A 19326-nucleotide genomic window follows, 5' to 3' on the forward strand; every position below is an offset into this window, starting at 1 on the left:
CCTCCCTGGGTTCCCCCTGTGTGGTTCTGGGATTTTTGCTCACCGTACTTGTCATCATTTTGACCCCACGGGGTGAGATCTTGCGTGGAGCCCCAGATCGAGGGAGATTATCAGTGGTCTTGTATGTCTTCCATTTCCTAATAATTGCTCCCACAGTTGATTTCTTCAAACCAAGCTGCTTACCTATTGCAGATTTAGTCTTCCCAGCCTGGTGCAGGTCTACAATTTCGTTTCTGGTGTCCTTTGACAGCTCTTTGGTCTTGGCCATAGTGGAGTTTGGAGTGTGACTGTTTGAGGTTGTGCCATTAATACAGGTAACGAGAGGAGCCTCTTAAAGAAGAAGTTACAGGTCTGTGAGAGCCAGAAATCTTGCTTGTTTGTAGGTGAAAGACAAGAATTGTACTTTTGAATTCCGTAAAGTCAGTGTGGAAGAGGTGAAAAAATGACAAGCCACCGGCGTCTGACAATCTGGATGGAAAATTACTAAGCATAATAGCGGACGATATTGCCACTCCTATCTGCCACATCTTCAATAATTTAAGCCTACTAGAAAGTGTGTGCCCTCAGGCATGGAGGGAAACTAAAGTCATTCTGTTACCAAATAATAGTAAAGCCCCCCTTACTGGCTCAAATAGCCAACCAATCAGCCTGTTACCAACCCTTAGTACACTTCTGGAAAAAATTATGTTTGACCAGATACAATGCTATTTCACAGTAAACAAATTGACAAAAGACTATCAGCACACATATAGGGAAGGACACTCAACAAGCACGGCACTTACACAAATGACTGATGATTAGCTGAAAGAAAATTATGACACAAGTATTGTGGGGGCTGTCTTGATAGACTTCAGTGCAGCTTTTGACATTATCCATCAGTCTGCTGCTGAAAAAACTTTTGTGTTATGCTTTACACAAGGCTGGTCCTACAGGTTCTAGTTTTGTCACACCTAGACTACTGTTCAGTCGTGTGGTCCGGTGCCACAAATAGGAACTTGGGAAAATTGCAGTTGGCTCAGAACAGGGCAGCACGGCTGGCCCTTAAAAGTACACGGAGAGCTAACATTAATGACATGCCTGTCAATCTCTCCTGGCTGAAAGTGGAAGAGAGATTGACTTCCTTATTACTTGTTTTTGTAAGAGGTGTTGACAAGCTGAAGGTACCGAGCACTCTGTTTAAAATACTAGCGCACAGCTCGGACACCCGTGTATACCTCACAAGACATGCCACCAGAGGTCTCTTCACAGTCCCCAAGTCCAGAACAGACTATGGGAGGCGCACAGTACTACATAGAGCCATGACTACATGGAACTCAACAGGTAACTGATGCAAGCAGTATAATCAGATTTAAAAAGCAGGTAAACCTTATGAAACAGCGGGGACTGTGAAGTAACACAAACATAGGCACCTACACATGATAATATACCAGCCCAGCCTCACATCCAATTAGTTTTTTGTGCATTTTTGTGTGGTTCAATTCGTTCGAAAATACACACATTTATGTGCTACTTAATTAGTGCGAAAAGACACGAATTTAACCAGTAGGCACACAAGCCTTTGCAACAACCATATACGTGACTATACCTTACCCTAACCTTAACCTTAACCTTAACCATTCTACTAACTATACCTAACCCTAACTCCAACTGGACCTAACCCTAACCCACACCCTACGGACAGACGTCTCTTTAACCCAACCAATGGGTCAATCTAAAAGTGGGCAACCATGGGGCCCACAACTTTGGCCAGCCACGCCGGGACCCCTCCGGACTACGCGCATATGTGTGGAGTGCACCCCCTCCCTTCCCCCCTCCGGTTTCCATGTGTCAGAGATGGAAGTGGATCAACCGACTCAAAACTAGAAACCAAACTCCTAGGTTGCACTATGCTTTCCGCATCCGTTGACAAGCGGACCTAGACATCATGACCACACCACTCGATATGGACACATGGCAACCAACCGAGGACCAAACCTGCATAAGGTGCGCAACTCAAGGGATTTTGCCTGATCCTACATCGAGTTTAAGAACAAAAATTAAATATAAACTATCCGTCTATATGGTTGTTGAAAAGGCTTGTGTGTAGCCTACTGTTTAAATTTGTGTTTTTCACACGAATTAAGAAGCACATAAATTTGTGTCTTTTCTCACGAATTAAACCAGAAAAACGCACAAAAACGCACGAAATTTGCTGAAATGCATTTTGTACATATATGCAAATCAAATCAAATTTTATTTGTCACATACACATGGTTAGCAGATGTTAATGCGAGTGTAGCGAAATGCTTGTGCTTCTAGTTCCGACAATGCAGTAATAACCAACAAGTAATCTAACTAACAATTCCAAAACTACTGTCTTATACACAGTGTAAGGGGATAAAGAATATGTACATAAGGATATATGAATGAGTGATGGTACAGAGCAGCATAGGCAAGATACAGTAGATGGTATCGAGTACAGTATATACATATGAGATGAGTATGTAAACAAAGTGGTATAGTTAAAGTGGCTAGTGATACATGTATTACATAAGGATGCAGTCGATGATATAGAGTACAGTATATACGTATGCATATGAGATTAATAATGTAGGGTAAGTAACATTATATAAGGTAGCATTGTTTAAAGTGGCTAGTGATATATTTACATCATTTCCCATCAATTCCCATTATTAAAGTGGCTGGAGTTGAGTCAGTGTCAGTGTCAGTGTGTTGGCAGCAGCCACTCAATGTTAGTGGTGGCTGTTTAACAGTCTGATGGCCTTGAGATAGAAGCTGTTTTTCAGTCTCTCGATCCCAGCTTTGATGCACCCGTACTGACCTCGCCTTCTGGATGATAGCGGGATGAACAGGCAGTGGCTCGGGTGGTTGATGTCCTTGATGATCTTTATGGCCTTCCTGTAACATCGGGTGGTGTAGGTGTCCTGGAGGGCAGGTAGTTTGCCCCCGGTGATGCGTTGTACAGACCTCACTACCCTCTGGAGAGCCTTACGGTTGAGGGCGGAGCAGTTGCCGTACCAGGCGGTGATACAGCCCGCCAGGATGCTCTCGATTGTGCATCTGTAGAAGTTTGTGAGTGCTTTTGGTGACAAGCCGAATTTCTTCAGCCTCCTGAGGTTGAAGAGGCGCTGCTGCGCCTTCTTCACGATGCTGTCTGTGTGAGTGGACCAATTCAGTTTGTCTGTGATGTGTATGCCGAGGAACTTAAAACTTGCTACCCTCTCCACTACTGTTCCATCGATGTGGATAGGGGGGTGTTTCCTGAAGTCCACAATCATCTCCTTAGTTTTGTTGACGTTGAGTGTGAGGTTATTTTCCTGACACCACACTCCGAGGGCCCTCACCTCCTCCCTGTAGGCCGTCTCGTCGTTGTTGGTAATCAAGCCTACCACTGTTGTGTCGTCCGCAAACTTGATGATTGAGTTGGAGGCGTGCGTGGCCACGCAGTCGTGGGTGAACAGGGAGTACAGGAGAGGGCTCATAACGCACCCTTGTGGGGCCCCAGTGTTGAGGATCAGCGGGGAGGAGATGTTGTTGCCTACCCTCACCACCTGGGGGCGGCCCGTCAGGAAGTCCAGTACCCAGTTGCACAGGGCGGGGTCGAGACCCAGGGTCTCGAGCTTGATGACGAGCTTGGAGGGTACTATGGTGTTGAATGCCGAGCTGTAGTCGATGAACAGCATTCTCACATAGGTATTCCTCTTGTCCAGATGGGTTAGGGCAGTGTGCAGTGTGGTTGAGATTGCATCATCTGTGGACCTATTTGGGCGGTAAGCAAATTGGAGTGGGTCTAGGGTGTCAGGTAGGGTGGAGGTGATATGGTCATTGACTAGTCTCTCAAAGCACTTCATGATGATGGAAGTGAGTGCTAGTCGTTTAGCTCAGTTACCTTAGCACGAATTGATTGTGAGACTGTGTTGAACATACACACTATACACACATGCACACATGGATTTTGCGTTGTAGATACAGTATGTGGTCGTGGAGGGTGGGCCTGAGGGCACACACTAAGTGTGTTGTCAATTCTGTAATGAATGTATTGTAATGTTTTTTAAATTGTATAATTGCCTAAATTTTGCCGGACCCCGGGAAGAGTAGCTGCTGCCTTGGCAGTGTGCAAAGCCTTGGCAGTGTTCAAACTGTCACTGCCTTGGCAGTGTGCAAAACTGTCATCAGGGCAAAGGGTGCCTACTTTGACTAATCTCAAAAATAAAATATAATTTGATTTGTTTAACACTTTTTTGGTTACTACATGATTCCATGTGTGTTATTTCATAGTTTTGAGGTCTTCACTATTATTCTGCAAAGTATAAAATAGTAATAATAAAGAAAAACCCTTAAATGAGTAGGTGCTCTAAAACTTGTGACCAGTAGTGTAAGTATTCAGACCCTTTTACTCAGTACTTTGTTGAAGCACCCTTGGTAGCTATTACAGCCTCGAGTCTTCTTGGATATGACTCTACAAGCTTGGCACACTTGTATTTGTGGAGTTTCTCCCATTCTTCTCTGCAGATCCTCTCAAGTTCTGCGCAGCTATTTTCAAGTCTCTCCAGAGATGTTAGATCGGGTTCAAGTCCGGGATCTTGCTGGCCCACTCAAGGACATTCAGAGTTTTGTCCCGAAGCCACTCCTGTATTGTCTTGGCTGTGTGCTTAGGGTTGTTATCCTGTTGGAAGGTGAACCTTCTCCCCAGTCTGAGGTACTGAGCGCTCTGGAGCAGCTTTTCATCAAGGATCTCTCTACTCCGTTCATCTATCCCTTGATCCTGACTAGACTCCCAGTCCCTGCCACTGAAAAACATCCCCACAGCATGATGCTGCCACCACCATGCTTCACCGTAGGGATGGTTCCAGGTTTCCTCCAGATGTGACACTTGGCATTCAGGCCAAAGAGTTCAATATTGGTTTCATCAGACCAGAGAATCCTGTTTTTCATGGTCTGTGTCTGTTTAGGTGCATTTTGGCAAATTCCAAGCAGGCTGTCATGTGCCTTTTACTGAGGAGTGGCTTCCGTCTGGCCACTCTATCATAAAGGACTGATTGGTAGAGTGCTGCAGAGATGGTTGTCCTTCTTCTGGAAAGTTATTCCATCTCCTCAGAGGAACTCTGGAGCTCTGTCAGAGTGACCATCGGGTTCTTGGTCAACTCCCTGACCAAGGCCCTTCTACCTCGATTCTTCCATTTAAGAAGGATAGAGGCCAGTGTGTTCTTGGGGACCTTCAATAATGCAGAAATGTTTTTGTACCCAACCCCAGATCTGTGCCTCGACACAATCCTGTCTCGGAGCTCTACGGACAATTCCTTCAGCCTCATGGCATGGTTTTTGCTCTGACATGCACTGTCAACTGTGGAACCTTAAATAGACAGGTGTGTGCCTTTCCAAATCATGTCCAATCAATTTAATTTACTACACGTGGACTGCAATGAAGTTGTAGAAACATCTCAAGGATGATCAATCATGATTCTAGCCGTGTTGGGGGTAGAGTCCGGGAGGCATCGGCTGAGTAGCTGAGTGATCACAGAGTAGGCCGGGAGGTGAGCCTGGCTCAGGACTAGCTTCGGGGCTGGGTCACTCGGTGGCAGCTAGCTAGCTGTGATGATCAGGAGTAATGGTCCAGGGTTTACGGCAGGAATCCGGCGTTGTAGTGGAGAAAAAGAGTCCGATACTGGCAAGTATTATCCAGGCAAAAATGGCTGGTGTCTGTGCAGAAGGTAAAGGCCGCTGGCAGTGGCTAACAATGACTAAATATATAGTAGCTAATTTGCTGGTTAGCTTTTGATGGAGATTCTGGCTATAAGCGGATCTGTGTTACATTGGGTGAGGCGTGTTACCGGAAGGTATATTGGAAAAGAGATTGAAAATAAATTGAAATATACAGTGGGGAGAACAAGTATTTGATACACTGCCGATTTTGCAGGTTTTCCTACTTACAGAGCATGTAGAGGTCTGTAATTTCTATCATAGGTACACTTCAACTGTGAGAGACGGAATCTAAAACCAAAATCAAGAAAGTCACATTGTATGATTTTTAAGTAATATTTCTATTTTTTTTATATATATATTTTTTTAATTGTGGTCACAGTGCAGTCTCTACTGACCACACTATCTTCTCCTAACGCTGGCTGCAACACAGTCATCCATAAGGAGTACCTGTCGACAGGACCCCTTGGGAAAAAGATGTTTCAACACCTTTTGGTGCAGAATCTGACTCAAGTAGATATTATGATATCTCATCACATTCAATCAACAAACCTGATTGACTATTCTTTTCATGATTTCTAGCCAGCAGTCTGTGAATGAGAAACTTCCCTCCTTCTTGGAGTCATGCGATACTGTAGTTAAGATAACTTCTCTTGTCCTTCAGACATATCCTCTGTCACGCCCTGGTCTTAGTATTTTGTGTTTTCTATATTTATTTGGTCAGGCCAGGGTGTGACATGGGTTTATTTTGTGTTGTGTTTTTGTATTGGGGTTTTAGTAGGTATTGGGATTGTGGCTGAGTAGGGGTGTCTAGCATAGTCTATGGCTACAGACGAACGCCGTTACAGAATCACCCACCACACCAGGACCAAGCAGCATGGTGACAGGCAGCGACAGCAGAAGCAACAAAGAGAGGAACGGACATGGGAGGATGAATTGTTCGGAGAGGGACCCTGGGATCAGCCTGGAGAATATCGCCGCCCCAAAGAAGAACTGGAGGCGGCGAGAGCTGAGAGGCGCTGGTATGAGGAGAAGCAACAGCGGCAGCAGGAGCAACAATATCGGGACTACACTACTTGGGAGGAAATAGACAGGTGGGCGGTCGACCCAGAGAAAGTGCCGGAGCCCGCCTGGGATTCGCTGGAGCAGTGCGAAGCAGGTTATCAGAGAATGGAGTTGGCGAAGCAAGCATGGCGGCGCGGACGGAAGACCGAGAGTCAGCCCCAAAAATGTATTGGGGGGGGGGGGCTCAGGGAGAGAGTGGCAGAGTCAGGAGTCAGACCTGAGCCAACTCTCCCTGTTTATTGTGAGGAGCCAAGGAGGAGACCAGAGCCGGTGTTAGAGGTGAGCGAAGCAGAGACTGTGAAGGAGTTAATGGGGAAATTGGAGGAGAGAGTAATGAGGGAGTTGCTAGTTTGGTGCTTTAGGTACGATATTCGTCCGACGGAGCGTGTCGGGGATTTGATGGCACCTGGGTCAGCGCTCCATACTCGTCCTGAGGTGCGTGTTAGTCGGCTGGTGAAAATTGTGCCAGCCTCATGCACTAGGCCTCCTGTGTACCTACCTAGCCTTGCACGTCCTGTGCCAGGCCTGCTCTCAAGCTCTCCAGTACACCTTCACGGTCCGGTCCATCCTGTGCCACCTTCACACACCAGTCCTCCGGTGGCAGCTCCCCGCACCAGGCTTCCTGTGCGTGTCCTCGGTCCAGTACCACCAGTTCCAGCACCACGCACCAGGCCTTCAGTGCGCACCGCCTGTTCAGCGCAGCCAGAGCTTTCCTCCTCTCCTGCGCTGCCGGAGTCTCCCGCCTGTTCAGCGCTATCAGAGCCTTCCTCCTCTCCAGCGCTGCCGGAGCCTCCCGCCTGTTCAGCGCATCCAGAGCCTTCCTCCTCTCCTGCGATGCCGGAGTCTCCCGCATGTTCAGCGCTGCCAGAGCCTTCCTCCTCTACAGCGCTGCTGGAGTCTCCTGCCTGTTTAGCGCAGCCAGAGCCTTCCTCCTCTCCTGCGCTGCCGGAGTCTCCCGCATGTTCAGCGCTGCCAGAGCCTTCCTCCTCTACAGCGCTGCTGGAGTCTCCTGCCTGTTCAGCGCATCCAGAGCCTTCCTCCTCTCCTGTGCTGCCGGAGTCTCCCGCATGTTCAGCGCTGCCAGAGCCTTCCGCCTCTACAGCGCTGCTGGAGTCTCCTGCCTGTTTAGCGCAGCCAGAGCCTTCCTCCTCTCCTGCGCTGCCGGAGTCTCCCGCATGTTCAGCGCTGCCAGAGCCTTCCTCCTCTACTGCGCTGCTGTAGTCTCCTGCCTGTTCAGCGCAGCCAGAGCTGCCAGCCTGCATGGAGCAGCCAGAGCTGTCAGTCTGCATGGAGCAGCCAGAGCTGTCAGTCTGCATGGAGCAGCCAGAGATGTCAGTCTGCATGGAGCAGCCAGAGATGCCAGTCTGCATGGAGCAGCCAGGGCTGCCAGTCTACATGGAGCAGCCAGAGCTGTCAGTCTGCATGGAGCAGCCAGAGATGTCAGTCTGCATGGAGCAGCCAGAGCTGTCAGTCTGCATGGAGCAGCCAGAGCTGTCAGTCTGCATGGAGCAGCCAGGGATTCCAGTCTGCATGGAGCAGCCAGAGCTGTCAGTCTGCATGGAGCAGCCAGAGCTGCCAGTCTACATGGAGCAGCCAGATCCGTCAGTCTGCCAGGATCCGCCAGTCAGCCAGACTCTTCCAGATCTGCCAGTCAGCCAGACTCTTCCAGACCTGCCAGTCAACCAGACTCTTCCAGATCTGCCAGTCAGCCAGACTCTTCCAGATCCGCCAGTCAGCCAGGATCTGCCGGATCCAACTACCTGCCTGAGCTTCCTCTCAGTGCTGAGCTTCCTCTCAGTGCTGAGCTTCCTCTCAGTACTGGGCTTCCTCTCAGTAATGGGCTTCCTCTCAGTACTGGGCTTCCCCTCAGTCCCGAGCTACCCCTCAGTCCCGAGCTTCCCCTCAGTCCCGAGCTGCCCCTCAGTCCAGTGGGGTCCTTGGTGAGGGTTATTAGGCCAAGGTCAGCGGCGAGGGTCGCCAATCAATGGACGCGTTACAGGGGGACTAAGACTTGGTTGGAGTGGGGTCCACGTCCTGAGCCGGAGCCACCACCGTGGACAGACGCCCACCTGGACCCTCCCCTATGGGTTTTAGTGTGCGGCCGGGAGTCCGCACCTTGGGGGGGGGGGGGGTTCTGTCACGCCCTGGTCTTAGTATTTTGTGTTTTCTATATTTATTTGGTCAGGCTAGGGTGTGACATGGGTTTATTTTGTGTTGTGTTTTTGTATTGGGGTTTTAGTAGGTATTGGGATTGTGGCTGAGTAGGGGTGTCTAGCATAGTCTATGGCTGCCTGAGGCGGTTCTCAATCAGAGTCAGGTGATTCTCGTTGTCTCTGATTAGGAACCATATTTAGGTAGCCTGTGTTTCACTGTGTGTTTGTGGGTGACTCTGTGTTAGTTGTCACAAGATAGGCTGTATAGGTATTCGCGTTACGTTTGTTGTTTTGTATTGATTGTTTGTTCATCTTTATTAATAAAGAACATGAGTAACCACCACGCTGCATTTTGGTCCGCTCCTCTTTCAACAGACGAACGCCGTTACATCCTCAAGCACCACGGCCATCTCATTAATAAAAGCATCAACGTGCAGAGTGGAGTCTGCATCCAATTATACATTTTCCGCTTTGAGAGGGACTGAAACCATTTTCTATGAAACTAACGGCGTCAGTCCCATCACTGACCCGATGACTCCCACTGGTGAAACACTGTGCGATATCGCAGAAAGATATCCTCGTCGCAGTTCGCAGGCACTGGAAAGGTGGCCACACGCGGACGCTGTGGTGACTGGCAGGCCACGAAAGCCACTGAGCATTTTGAAACACAAACACCAGGAGATTTGGTTGAAAGGCTGCCGACAACTCGTACAAAGGGTCTGACCTTTTTGTTTGTGCCTCGGACACCAACACCAGCCCAGACCCATGATGAACCTCATCGAGGCCAGTGGGTAAGTCGAGACTAATTGCAACATTTGTACGAGGCCGCCCAATCAGGAAACAAATCAGATTGTAAACTTCCCCACGAAAACAGAGAGGAGCGGACAAGCCCCTCGAAGGGGATAACCTTAGAATACATCTGAGATATCACTGAGGTATCCGACACTGGTCGTAAAAGAAGTCCAGTGGACTTTCCACCTCCAAAAACAAATGGTAACAATAATCATTCCTTGCCATGTGTAGTCTCAACTACAATGCAACTAGAAAAATGCTAATCATGTGTTCTGGTAGGGTAACATTTCAGAATAAAATCGGTAGGATAGCTGGTCCCCCTGGGTACCAGTACCAATGTCAGAAACAATCAGTAAGAAGGTTAGAGACCTAATAATTCGAATTGCCATTGATAACAGTGACAGAGGAGGTAGTAGTCACTCAGATTGCCACACATGGAAGGGAATCTCCAAAACACTCTTCTGATGGTTAACACACATGCCACAAAAATATATAACCCTCCATTCAGGAGGAAAGTTATTATTAGTCATGAACCATGATCACACCGCGTACGACTGGTTCCGTGCTTAAAGAGTAATTCCGTCGTGAGGTTAGCTCCTCCGTTGATAACATAGTTATGAAATAGACTCCTTCATACCTATCACCACAACAATGGTGTAAGAGACATTGACTTGTAGTAAAAACACTACAGGTCCCCCTTGGCGAATGGTTTGAGGTCAGCACCGATTCTTACTGACACACGGTCATTGACGTGGAAATGATCTGATGACTTCCGACTTATTCTGAACAGATTGCAGTCTACCAGGATACTTGTTTTTTTCCCCTTGGCACGTGCGCTTGTGTAAGCATAAACGCACATGTACAACAGAACATTTAAGGAGGATTTATACTAGGATCACATAAGAGTCCGAGCAAAATACCAGCCTTGGTAAAGTTTAAAATGTATCCTGACGCCCCTGACTCTACAGCTACATTAATCACATATTTCTTCCCAGAGGTCCATAGGTCATCCCTGTAGACTGTCGGAAGCTAGTGTCTAACAGCTGTAGACTTATCATGTAGTTATCAACTTAGGATAGTGCCCCAAGCAACACACCGCTAAGTAGGATCGCCCTAGATATGACATTAGACAAATGCCATGATAGAGTCATTTAGCCAAGACCATGGACGTATATTGAATAGTCCAATTAGATGATTAAGGTGTGCTAACTATAATTTGTATACATTTTTGTTTGTGTTTTATTCTCCATTTTATTTAATTTTTCTTTGACACTGCGGAAGTGATAGAGCCACAATCAAGTTCCCCATACAACCACCAGTTAGTGCCACAACGTTGCTCATTTGATGTATTTTGTGAATGTTGTGCATTATTAACGTCTGTCTAGGTTACTGCCTAGATCCACCAGCCCGGACAACGGGTCCGGAACGACTACTGGCCATTATTGTGGTAGGCTACAGCTTGCAGAAATCCTACCAGGGTAAACCACCAGAGGGGGACTACTACGATGACCAACAAACCAGGACATCCCGTGGTCATTTTTATGGTGGGTTGCAACTTGCAGAGTCCTTCCCAGACTGAACCCACCAGAGGGGAGCTGTCATGACTGTCCTGGTAGGATCCGGATGAGTCAGATCAGCTTGGCAATGGATAACTGTAACCAGACCTTCTCTCATCCACAGAAGAGGGGAGGAGGGAGCTGCTACCGGGTTGACAGCTCGCACCCTGTTTTCAATTAAAAGAGAGGAGACCTAGGGTCTCCCTCTCCAGTATTAACCAAAGGAATGTCCTTTGTTTAACAGCCTTTTCCCGCTGAAACTCTAAATTGTTCAAAAGTGAATACAGGAACAATATTTCTACCATAACAATGTGGGGAATGGTCAGTAGTGAGCTATAGAAAATGAATGTTATTAATGTCATTAAACATTTTATAAAGGAAATACTATAACTTGAAAAGTATATACACTACATGTACGAAGTCTCCAGTAGTATATGAATATACTACTAGTATATGTTAAGATAGGAATGTGATTTTAGGAGCCATAAGACAATTTCTCTCCTATAAACTTTGCATAGTAAGTAGCCACGCCCCAAGTGAGGTCAGAGAGCATGTCAGCCTGACGGAACCATCTCTGTCGACCAGAGTGCATAAAGAAATTAACGTTTGAAATGGTTGGAACTTTGAACCTCAACACGAGGTGAAGAAAATTAACTCATCTCCCAGATTAGGAAAGACGGGGAGCTGCAGCCCATGTCTAAAGTGGTTTGAATTCTAAATATCAACATGAGGAAGAGGCAAGAAACTCCCATCTCAGACAATCACTGGTACAGAGAGAAATAGACACTTATCGTTGATACATTTTAGAAACTACTCTCATAGTATCATATACTTTGCACTGGCTAGGGGCCATTTCCTAATGTATTAAGTGTGTATGTTTATTCTGTGTTATCATTTAGTTAGCTTGTAAATAAATAATTAAACCAATTTGTATGGTACTGAATCATAAGTAAGGCTGGGTTTTTTTCAGATCCAAGGAGGTTATGACTGTTCAGAATGATGATAAAATAAGAGGTTATGATTGGTACGTTGACTGTTTTATGGATGTGATAGATAAAGACCTTTTAGAGTTTAATTCGAAACTCTTTAAACAACCACTCTCGTAGTGTCCCAAATTCCTAATGAGTTCAATTGTTACATGATTAATTTAAATTGTGTAACAATTAAACACAGTTAGTTGATTAGATAAATAACAGTCCTCAGATTAATGAAAGTAAAGTCACAACACCGCCCTAACAATGGGAGTTGTTGTCCTAAAGGTAGGAAGGCTTATTATTGACAGCCCTTTCTCACGTCGCTTCTTCCTCTCCACCTGAATCCTTCTTGCAACCAAAGTCTTTCAAGCCATGTTTGCCTGTCGTGGAAATTCTTACACAGAGATACTCGAAGTCAAACTTAAATGAATCATTGTTTAATGTCAGCACGCTGGAGAGGTTCCAATCAACTCAATGCACCATAGTACGCATGTCAATCAGGAGCAGTCCCATACGGCTATACACAGCTATACACAGACAAGTTATATTTGCATGATTTAGCATAATTTATTAATAATGACCGTTTTGTCTCATTCATGTGACCGACCAATACGGTTTCATAACATGTGAGAGACCAACACCTCACAAGGCTTCTTTCTCTCTAAGCTGAGACCTTGAAACAGATATTTAGTTTGTTCTCAAAACACAGAGTCGTTCGTTCTCAAAACACGGTCTGGGTCTCCTGCCAAATTGCAGCTACTGATAGGTGATTTGTACAGTCAGATACTTGCATGAACACAGAAATTGGTTATTAGAACAACACATGAATAGAACATAGAAATTAATTATAAGAAAAGCACAATCATTAAAATTCCCATTACACACCCTCGGGTCGTTATTGTCATCAGAACAACTTCATCCTTTTTTAACAGACTAAGAGTGATTTATCTATTTGACAATCATTCAATACACTAGAAATAAACTATTTCCTCATTTACCACGGCAAATCAACTGTGGCAATTCACCAGACACTGTAGGAATAGAAACTAATGTTGGTGTAGCCTACTTATGTTATTTGTTTTCTATTTATGTTATCCAAGAGTGTCTGGTATGATTATTTCTTATCAAGATCGGGGGTAAAATATCCCTGGACTGTCCATATTTGAAATTTTTAACTAAATCAAGTCAAATCGGGGGCATTGAGTTATCTGTACCAGAAGGGCGTGGGCCAGAATCAAACCCAAGTGGGCCAGAATCAAACCCACGTCGACACGCTAAGTCTATATGTGCGCTGAAGGCAGCGGCCTTAACAACTAAACCAGGGTTTCTCAAACTCGGGCCTGGGGCCTCCCCTGGATGCACATTTTGGTTTCTGCCCCAGCACTACACAGCTGATTCAAATAACCAACTCATCATCAAGCTTTGATTATTTGAATCAGCTGTGCAGTGCTAGGGCAAAACTAAAATGTGCACCCAAGGGAGGCCCCAGGCCGAGTTTGGGACACCCTGTACTCGACCACCCCAGGCCACGATTGAACTCAATTTTGACAGTTCCTTCGTAACCTTAGGATACACTCCACACTTGTATGCCATTGCCTAGAGGAGACCAATATCTATCTTGTGTTATTAAGCTATATAAAATAATGGTTGTTGATCTGTATGGCTACATTTCAGATAAAGTTTTTTACATTTGAATGCTGCAGTAATAAGACATAGGCCTTGCGTTTGAGCGAGCGAGAGAGAATGTTATTGACAGCAGATCCCAATGACTTGACTGCCACTGCATGGAGAGAAAGAGAACTGCTCATGTTCAAGGAATCACAAGGCTCATTTGAATTCCCTGATGCAACAGGACATTTCTCTGTGACAAGAGTGAAGATTAAGATCTGACATCTGTAGTGTTGTTTTGACTCAAAAAATATTAACACCATGACCAGAGTAGTTTTAACACAAAATGGGGGTGGGACCATATAAATACCAAAATAGTGTTACATTTGACTTCATAGAAGTTAAATGAACTCTTGTGACATTACTGTGCAGTAGCACCTCGCATTAAATTCAAGATCCTCACTTGCCTACAGAGTAGCACAGGGAACTGTTCCTCCCTACCTCAACTAAATGGTCAAGTCCTACACTCCAGCACGAGCACTCCATTCTGCCACCTCTGGCCACTTGGAACCACCATCCCTGCGAGGGGCCAACTCCCACTCATCCAAATTTCAGTTCTTCTCTGTGCTGGCACCTCAGTGGTGGAACTAATGCACTGACTGTAAAATCACTTTGGATTAGACAGTCTTCTAAATGACTCAAATGTAATGTAAATATTGAATGAGAGGATATTTGGACACTTTTATTAGCTACATATTCACATACAGTGCAGAACATGCTTCATTAGTGCTATGATTTGTTCTTACAGACTATGCTTTTCAAGTCCACATGATTGTGTATATACAGTACCAGTCAAAAGTTTAGGCACACCTACTCATTCCAGGGTTTTTCTTTATTTGACTATTTTCTACATTGTAGAATAGTGAATACATCAAAACTATGAAATAACACATATGGAATCATGTAGCAACCAAAAGTGTTAAACAAATCAAAATATATTTTAGATTCTTCAAAGTACCCTTGCCTTGATGACAGCTTTGCCCACTCTTGGCATTATCTCAACCAGCTTTATGAGGTTGTCACCTGGAATGTATTTGAATTAACAGGTGTGCCTTGTTAAAAGTTCATTTGTGGAATTTCTTTCCTTCTTAATGCATTAATGCAGCCAATCAGTTGTGTTGTGAGAAGGTAGGGATGGTATACAGAAGATAGCCCTATTTAGTAAAAGACCAAGATCATAGTATGGCAAGAATAGCTCAAATAAGCAAGGAGAAATGACAGTCCATTGTTACTTTAAGACATGATGGTCAGTCAAAACCTGGAACATTTCAAGAACTTTGAATGTTTCTTCAAGTGCAGTCGCAAAAACCATCAAGAGCTATGATGAAACTGTCTCTCACGAGGACCGCCACAGGAAGTTACCTCTGCTGCTGAGGATAAGTACATTATAGTTACCAGCCTCAGAAATTGCAGCCCAAATAAATGCTTCACAGAGTTCAAGTAACAGACACATCAACATCAACTGTTCAGAGACGATTGCGTGAATCAGACCTTCATGGTCGAATTGCTGCAAAGAAACCACTACTGAAGGACACCATTAATAATAAGAGACCTGCTTTGGCAAAGAAACAGGAGCAATGGACATTAGACTGGTGTAAATCTGCCCTTTGATCTGATGAGTTCAAATTTGTGATTTTTGGATCCAACTGCTGTATCTTTGTGAGATGCAGAGTCAGTGGACCGATAATAGTCACATATGTGGTTCCCACCGTGAAGCATGGAGGAGGAGGTGTGATGGTGCTTTGCTGGTGACACTGTCAGTGATATATTTAAAATTCAAGGCACACTTAACCAGCATGGCTACCACAGCATTCTGCAGCAATACGCCATCCCATCTAGTTTGCACTTAGTGGGACAATCATTTGTTTTTCAATGGGACAATGACCCAACACACCTCCAGGCTGTGTACGGGCTATTTTACCACACATGAGAGTGATGGAGTGCTGCATAAGATGACTTGGCCTCCACAATCACCCGAACCTGAACCCAATTGAGATGGTTTGGGATGAGTTGGACCACAGAGTGAAGGAAAAGCAGCCAACAAGTGCTCAGCATATGTGGGAACTCGTTCAAGGCTCTTGGATATACATTCCAGGTGAAGATGGCAGAAAGAATGCCAGAGTGTGCAAAGCTATCAAGGCAAAGGGTGGCTACTTTGAAAAATCGAAAAAATATTTTTAGATTCTAAAATCTTTTTTAGTTACTACCCGATTCCATATGTGTTATTTAAAAGTTTGTCTTCACTATTATTCTACAATGTAGAAAATAGTAAAAAATTAAGAAAAACCCTTGAGTGTCCAAAAACTTGACTGGTACTGTATATATATAAACTCAGCAAAAAAAGAAATGGCCCTTTTTCAGGACCCTGTCTTTCAAAGATAATTAGAAAAAATCCAAATAACTTCACAGATCTTCATTGCAAAGGGTTTAAACACTGTTTCCCATGCTTGTTCAATGAACCATAAACAATTAATGAACATGCGACTGTGGAACGGTCGTTAAGACACTAACAGCTTACAGACGGTAGGCAATTAAGGTCACAGTTATGAAAACTTAGGACACTAAAGTGGCCTTTCTACTGACTCTGAAAAACACCAAAAGAAAGATGCCCCTGCTCATCTGCGTGAACGTGCCTTGGGCATGCTGCAAGGAGGCATGAGGACTGCAGATGTGGCCAGGGCAATAAATTGCAATGTCCGTACTGTGAGGTGCCTAAGTCAGTGCTACTACAGGGAGACAGGGCGGACAGCTGATCGTCCTAGCAGTGGCAGACCACGTGTATCAACACCTGCACAGGATCGGTACATTCGATCATCACACCTGCGGGACAGGTGTAGGATGGCAACAACAACTGCCCAAGTTACACCAGGAAAGCACAATCTCTCCATCCGTGCTCAGACTGTCCTCAATAGGCTGAGAGAGGCTGGACTGAGGGCTTGTAGGCCTGTTGTAAGGTAGGTCCTCACCAGACATCCCCGGCAACAAACCGACCGTCGCTGGACGAGACAGGACTGGCAAAAAGTGCTCTTCACTGACGAGTCGTAGTTTTGTCTCACCGGGGGGTGATGTTTGGATTTGCGTTTATTGTCGAAGGAATGAGCGTTACACCGAGGCCTGTACTCTGAGGCGGGATCGATTTGGAGGTGGAGGATCCGTCATGGTCTGGGGCGGTGTGTCACAGCATCATCGGACTGAGCTTGTTGTCCTTGCAGGAAATCTCAACGCTGTGCGTTACAGGGAAGACATCCTCCTCCCTCATGTGGTACCCTTCCTGCAGGCTCATCCTGACATGACCCTCCAGAATGACAATGCCACCAGCCATACTGCTCGTTCTGTGTGTGATTTCCTGCAAGACAGGAATGTCAGTGTTCTGCCATGGCCAGCGAAGAGCCCGGATCTCAATCCCATTGAGCACGTCTGGGACCTGTAGGATCGGAGGGTGAGGGCTAGGGCCGTTCCCCCCAGAAATGTCCGGGAACTTGCAGGTGCCTTGGTGGAAAAGTGGGGTAACATCTCACAGCAAGAACGGGCAAATCTGGTGCAGTCCACGAGGAGGAGATGCACTGCAGTACTTAATGCAGCTGGTGGATACACCAGATACTGACTGTTACTTTTGATTTTGAGCCCCCCCCCCCCCCCCCCCCCCTGTTAGTCACGTGCCTGTGGAACTTGTTCAGTTTTTGTCTCAGTTGTTGAATCCTGTTATGTTCATAGAAATAGCTACACATGTTAAGTTTGCTGGAAATAAATGCAGTTGACAATGAGAGGACGTTTCTTTTTTTGCTGAGTTTATATATATATATAAGCATGCTCACAAAAAATCTATTGAGTCAAACCAAATGAAATATCTAGATCACAGTATATGCCAAAAGGGGTCACCTTAAGTTAACATCAGGCACATTTGAGAAAAGGATAGATAGAAAACAGGCACAACAAAATAACAAAACTGAATAGATAAAACAGTGGTTAATTGACTTTTTTCCCTCACAGTTTCTGCAGTTACTTATGAAAACCATGTCTACATATGTTGAGCAAAAACTGTGATGATACAGTTCTACAAAGTAATAAATATTTACTTGTTTTATTGGAGGATTCCTTTGCATGATGAGGTCACCTATCAAAAAGCTGTGATCAATCCACAATGTCATTTGTATGTTTTGCTATTAAGATAGTGCAGTCCAAATGTGTGTGTGAGTACACGTGTGCAGTTTAAAGCAGCAAAGACCAGTTCTGATCTTAAATGACTGAACGTTCATTCTGTTTCTACCCACTGGTCAAAACTGGTTGAATCAATGTTGTTTATATGTCATTCCACCCCCCCAAAATTTTATGGCATGATGTTGAATCAACATGGATTTTAAAGAAGTCATCAACATAAGGAAATTGTAGTCTTTTTTTGACCCAACGTTTTACCGAAATCCAATGACATGGGGATTTATTTACTTATTTTCACAGTGAATTCAGCTTAGTTGACAACTCAACCAAATCCAGGCTTTATTACATCCGGCCGTGATTGGGAGTCGCCTGAGTTTGGCCGGGGTAGGCTGTCATTGTAAATAAGAATTTGTTCTTAACTGACTTTCCTAGTTAAATAAAGGTGTAAAAAAAACATTTAAAAAAAAATCTAAACTAGACATTGAACTGACTTCTGTGGGTAAGCTCCCTTTGGCTATTTGGACTGTTTCAGTGGATTCACTGGTAACACACACAGTGATACTCGGACTGGATGAACATTGAGGTTGAAGAGCACAGCCCTCGAGACGAGGTTTGGGCACCTTTCCCTCATATCAAATAAGGGTGGAGCACAACTAGAACATGTGCACAGTGGAAGTTGTAGTTCATTGGTCAGGGCAGAAAATGTAGTCCAGGGCCTGTCTTTCTGCTGCAGCCACATTTGGATGCCAGAGGTCCACACTGAAAATCACCCGTGGCCCGTCCTCTGCCACCCCTTAACGAAAAACAAAAACAAGAAAACATTATAAAATAAGGCCGAGATTCAATCCAAGATGTGTTATAGAGCAGCACACTATACAGCCAACAATGCATATTTTAAAGACATTTTCTCCGACGTTTACAGAGATTGCATTCATGTTAAGAATGTTGTCTCAAAAAGAAATGACCCTTAATTAAAAGTCTGTTATAGTGTGCTGCTCCGTAACTCAGTTCAGATTGAATGCCTGTCTTTATACAAATAATGCACTTGTGATTATGGAGTTAGCTTCCAAAATTTAACAGAGTTGATGGGACTGTAACCAATGCTCACACACAGTTAGAATTCTCAGAACTGTTGTCTGCAAAACTACTGCTTACTACAGTACCATCTAATGCTCTAAAAAGGCTAAGTTGTTTTATGGTTAGTTTATTTCACGTCCAGAATGAGAAAGTGTTGGCTATATAGAAATAATGACACTCAAATTA

General features: G+C 45.0%; 1 protein-coding gene across 1 annotated transcript in view; it reads right to left on the reverse strand.

Moving 5' to 3' along the window:
• Positions 1 to 17632: 17632 nt before the first annotated feature.
• asphd1 (aspartate beta-hydroxylase domain containing 1) overlaps positions 17633 to 19326 on the reverse strand; it is an 85419-nt gene continuing 83725 nt past the window's right edge. The window contains exon 6 of the mRNA XM_020486056.2: positions 17633 to 18856. Within this exon, the coding sequence (XP_020341645.2) occupies positions 18747 to 18856 (110 nt within the window). The 3' untranslated portion in view covers positions 17633 to 18746. The remainder of the gene's footprint in view (positions 18857 to 19326) is intronic.

The sequence above is a fragment of the Oncorhynchus kisutch genome, linkage group LG6 (genome assembly GCF_002021735.2).
Source record: "Oncorhynchus kisutch isolate 150728-3 linkage group LG6, Okis_V2, whole genome shotgun sequence".
Classification (NCBI taxonomy): Eukaryota; Metazoa; Chordata; class Actinopteri; order Salmoniformes; family Salmonidae; genus Oncorhynchus; species Oncorhynchus kisutch.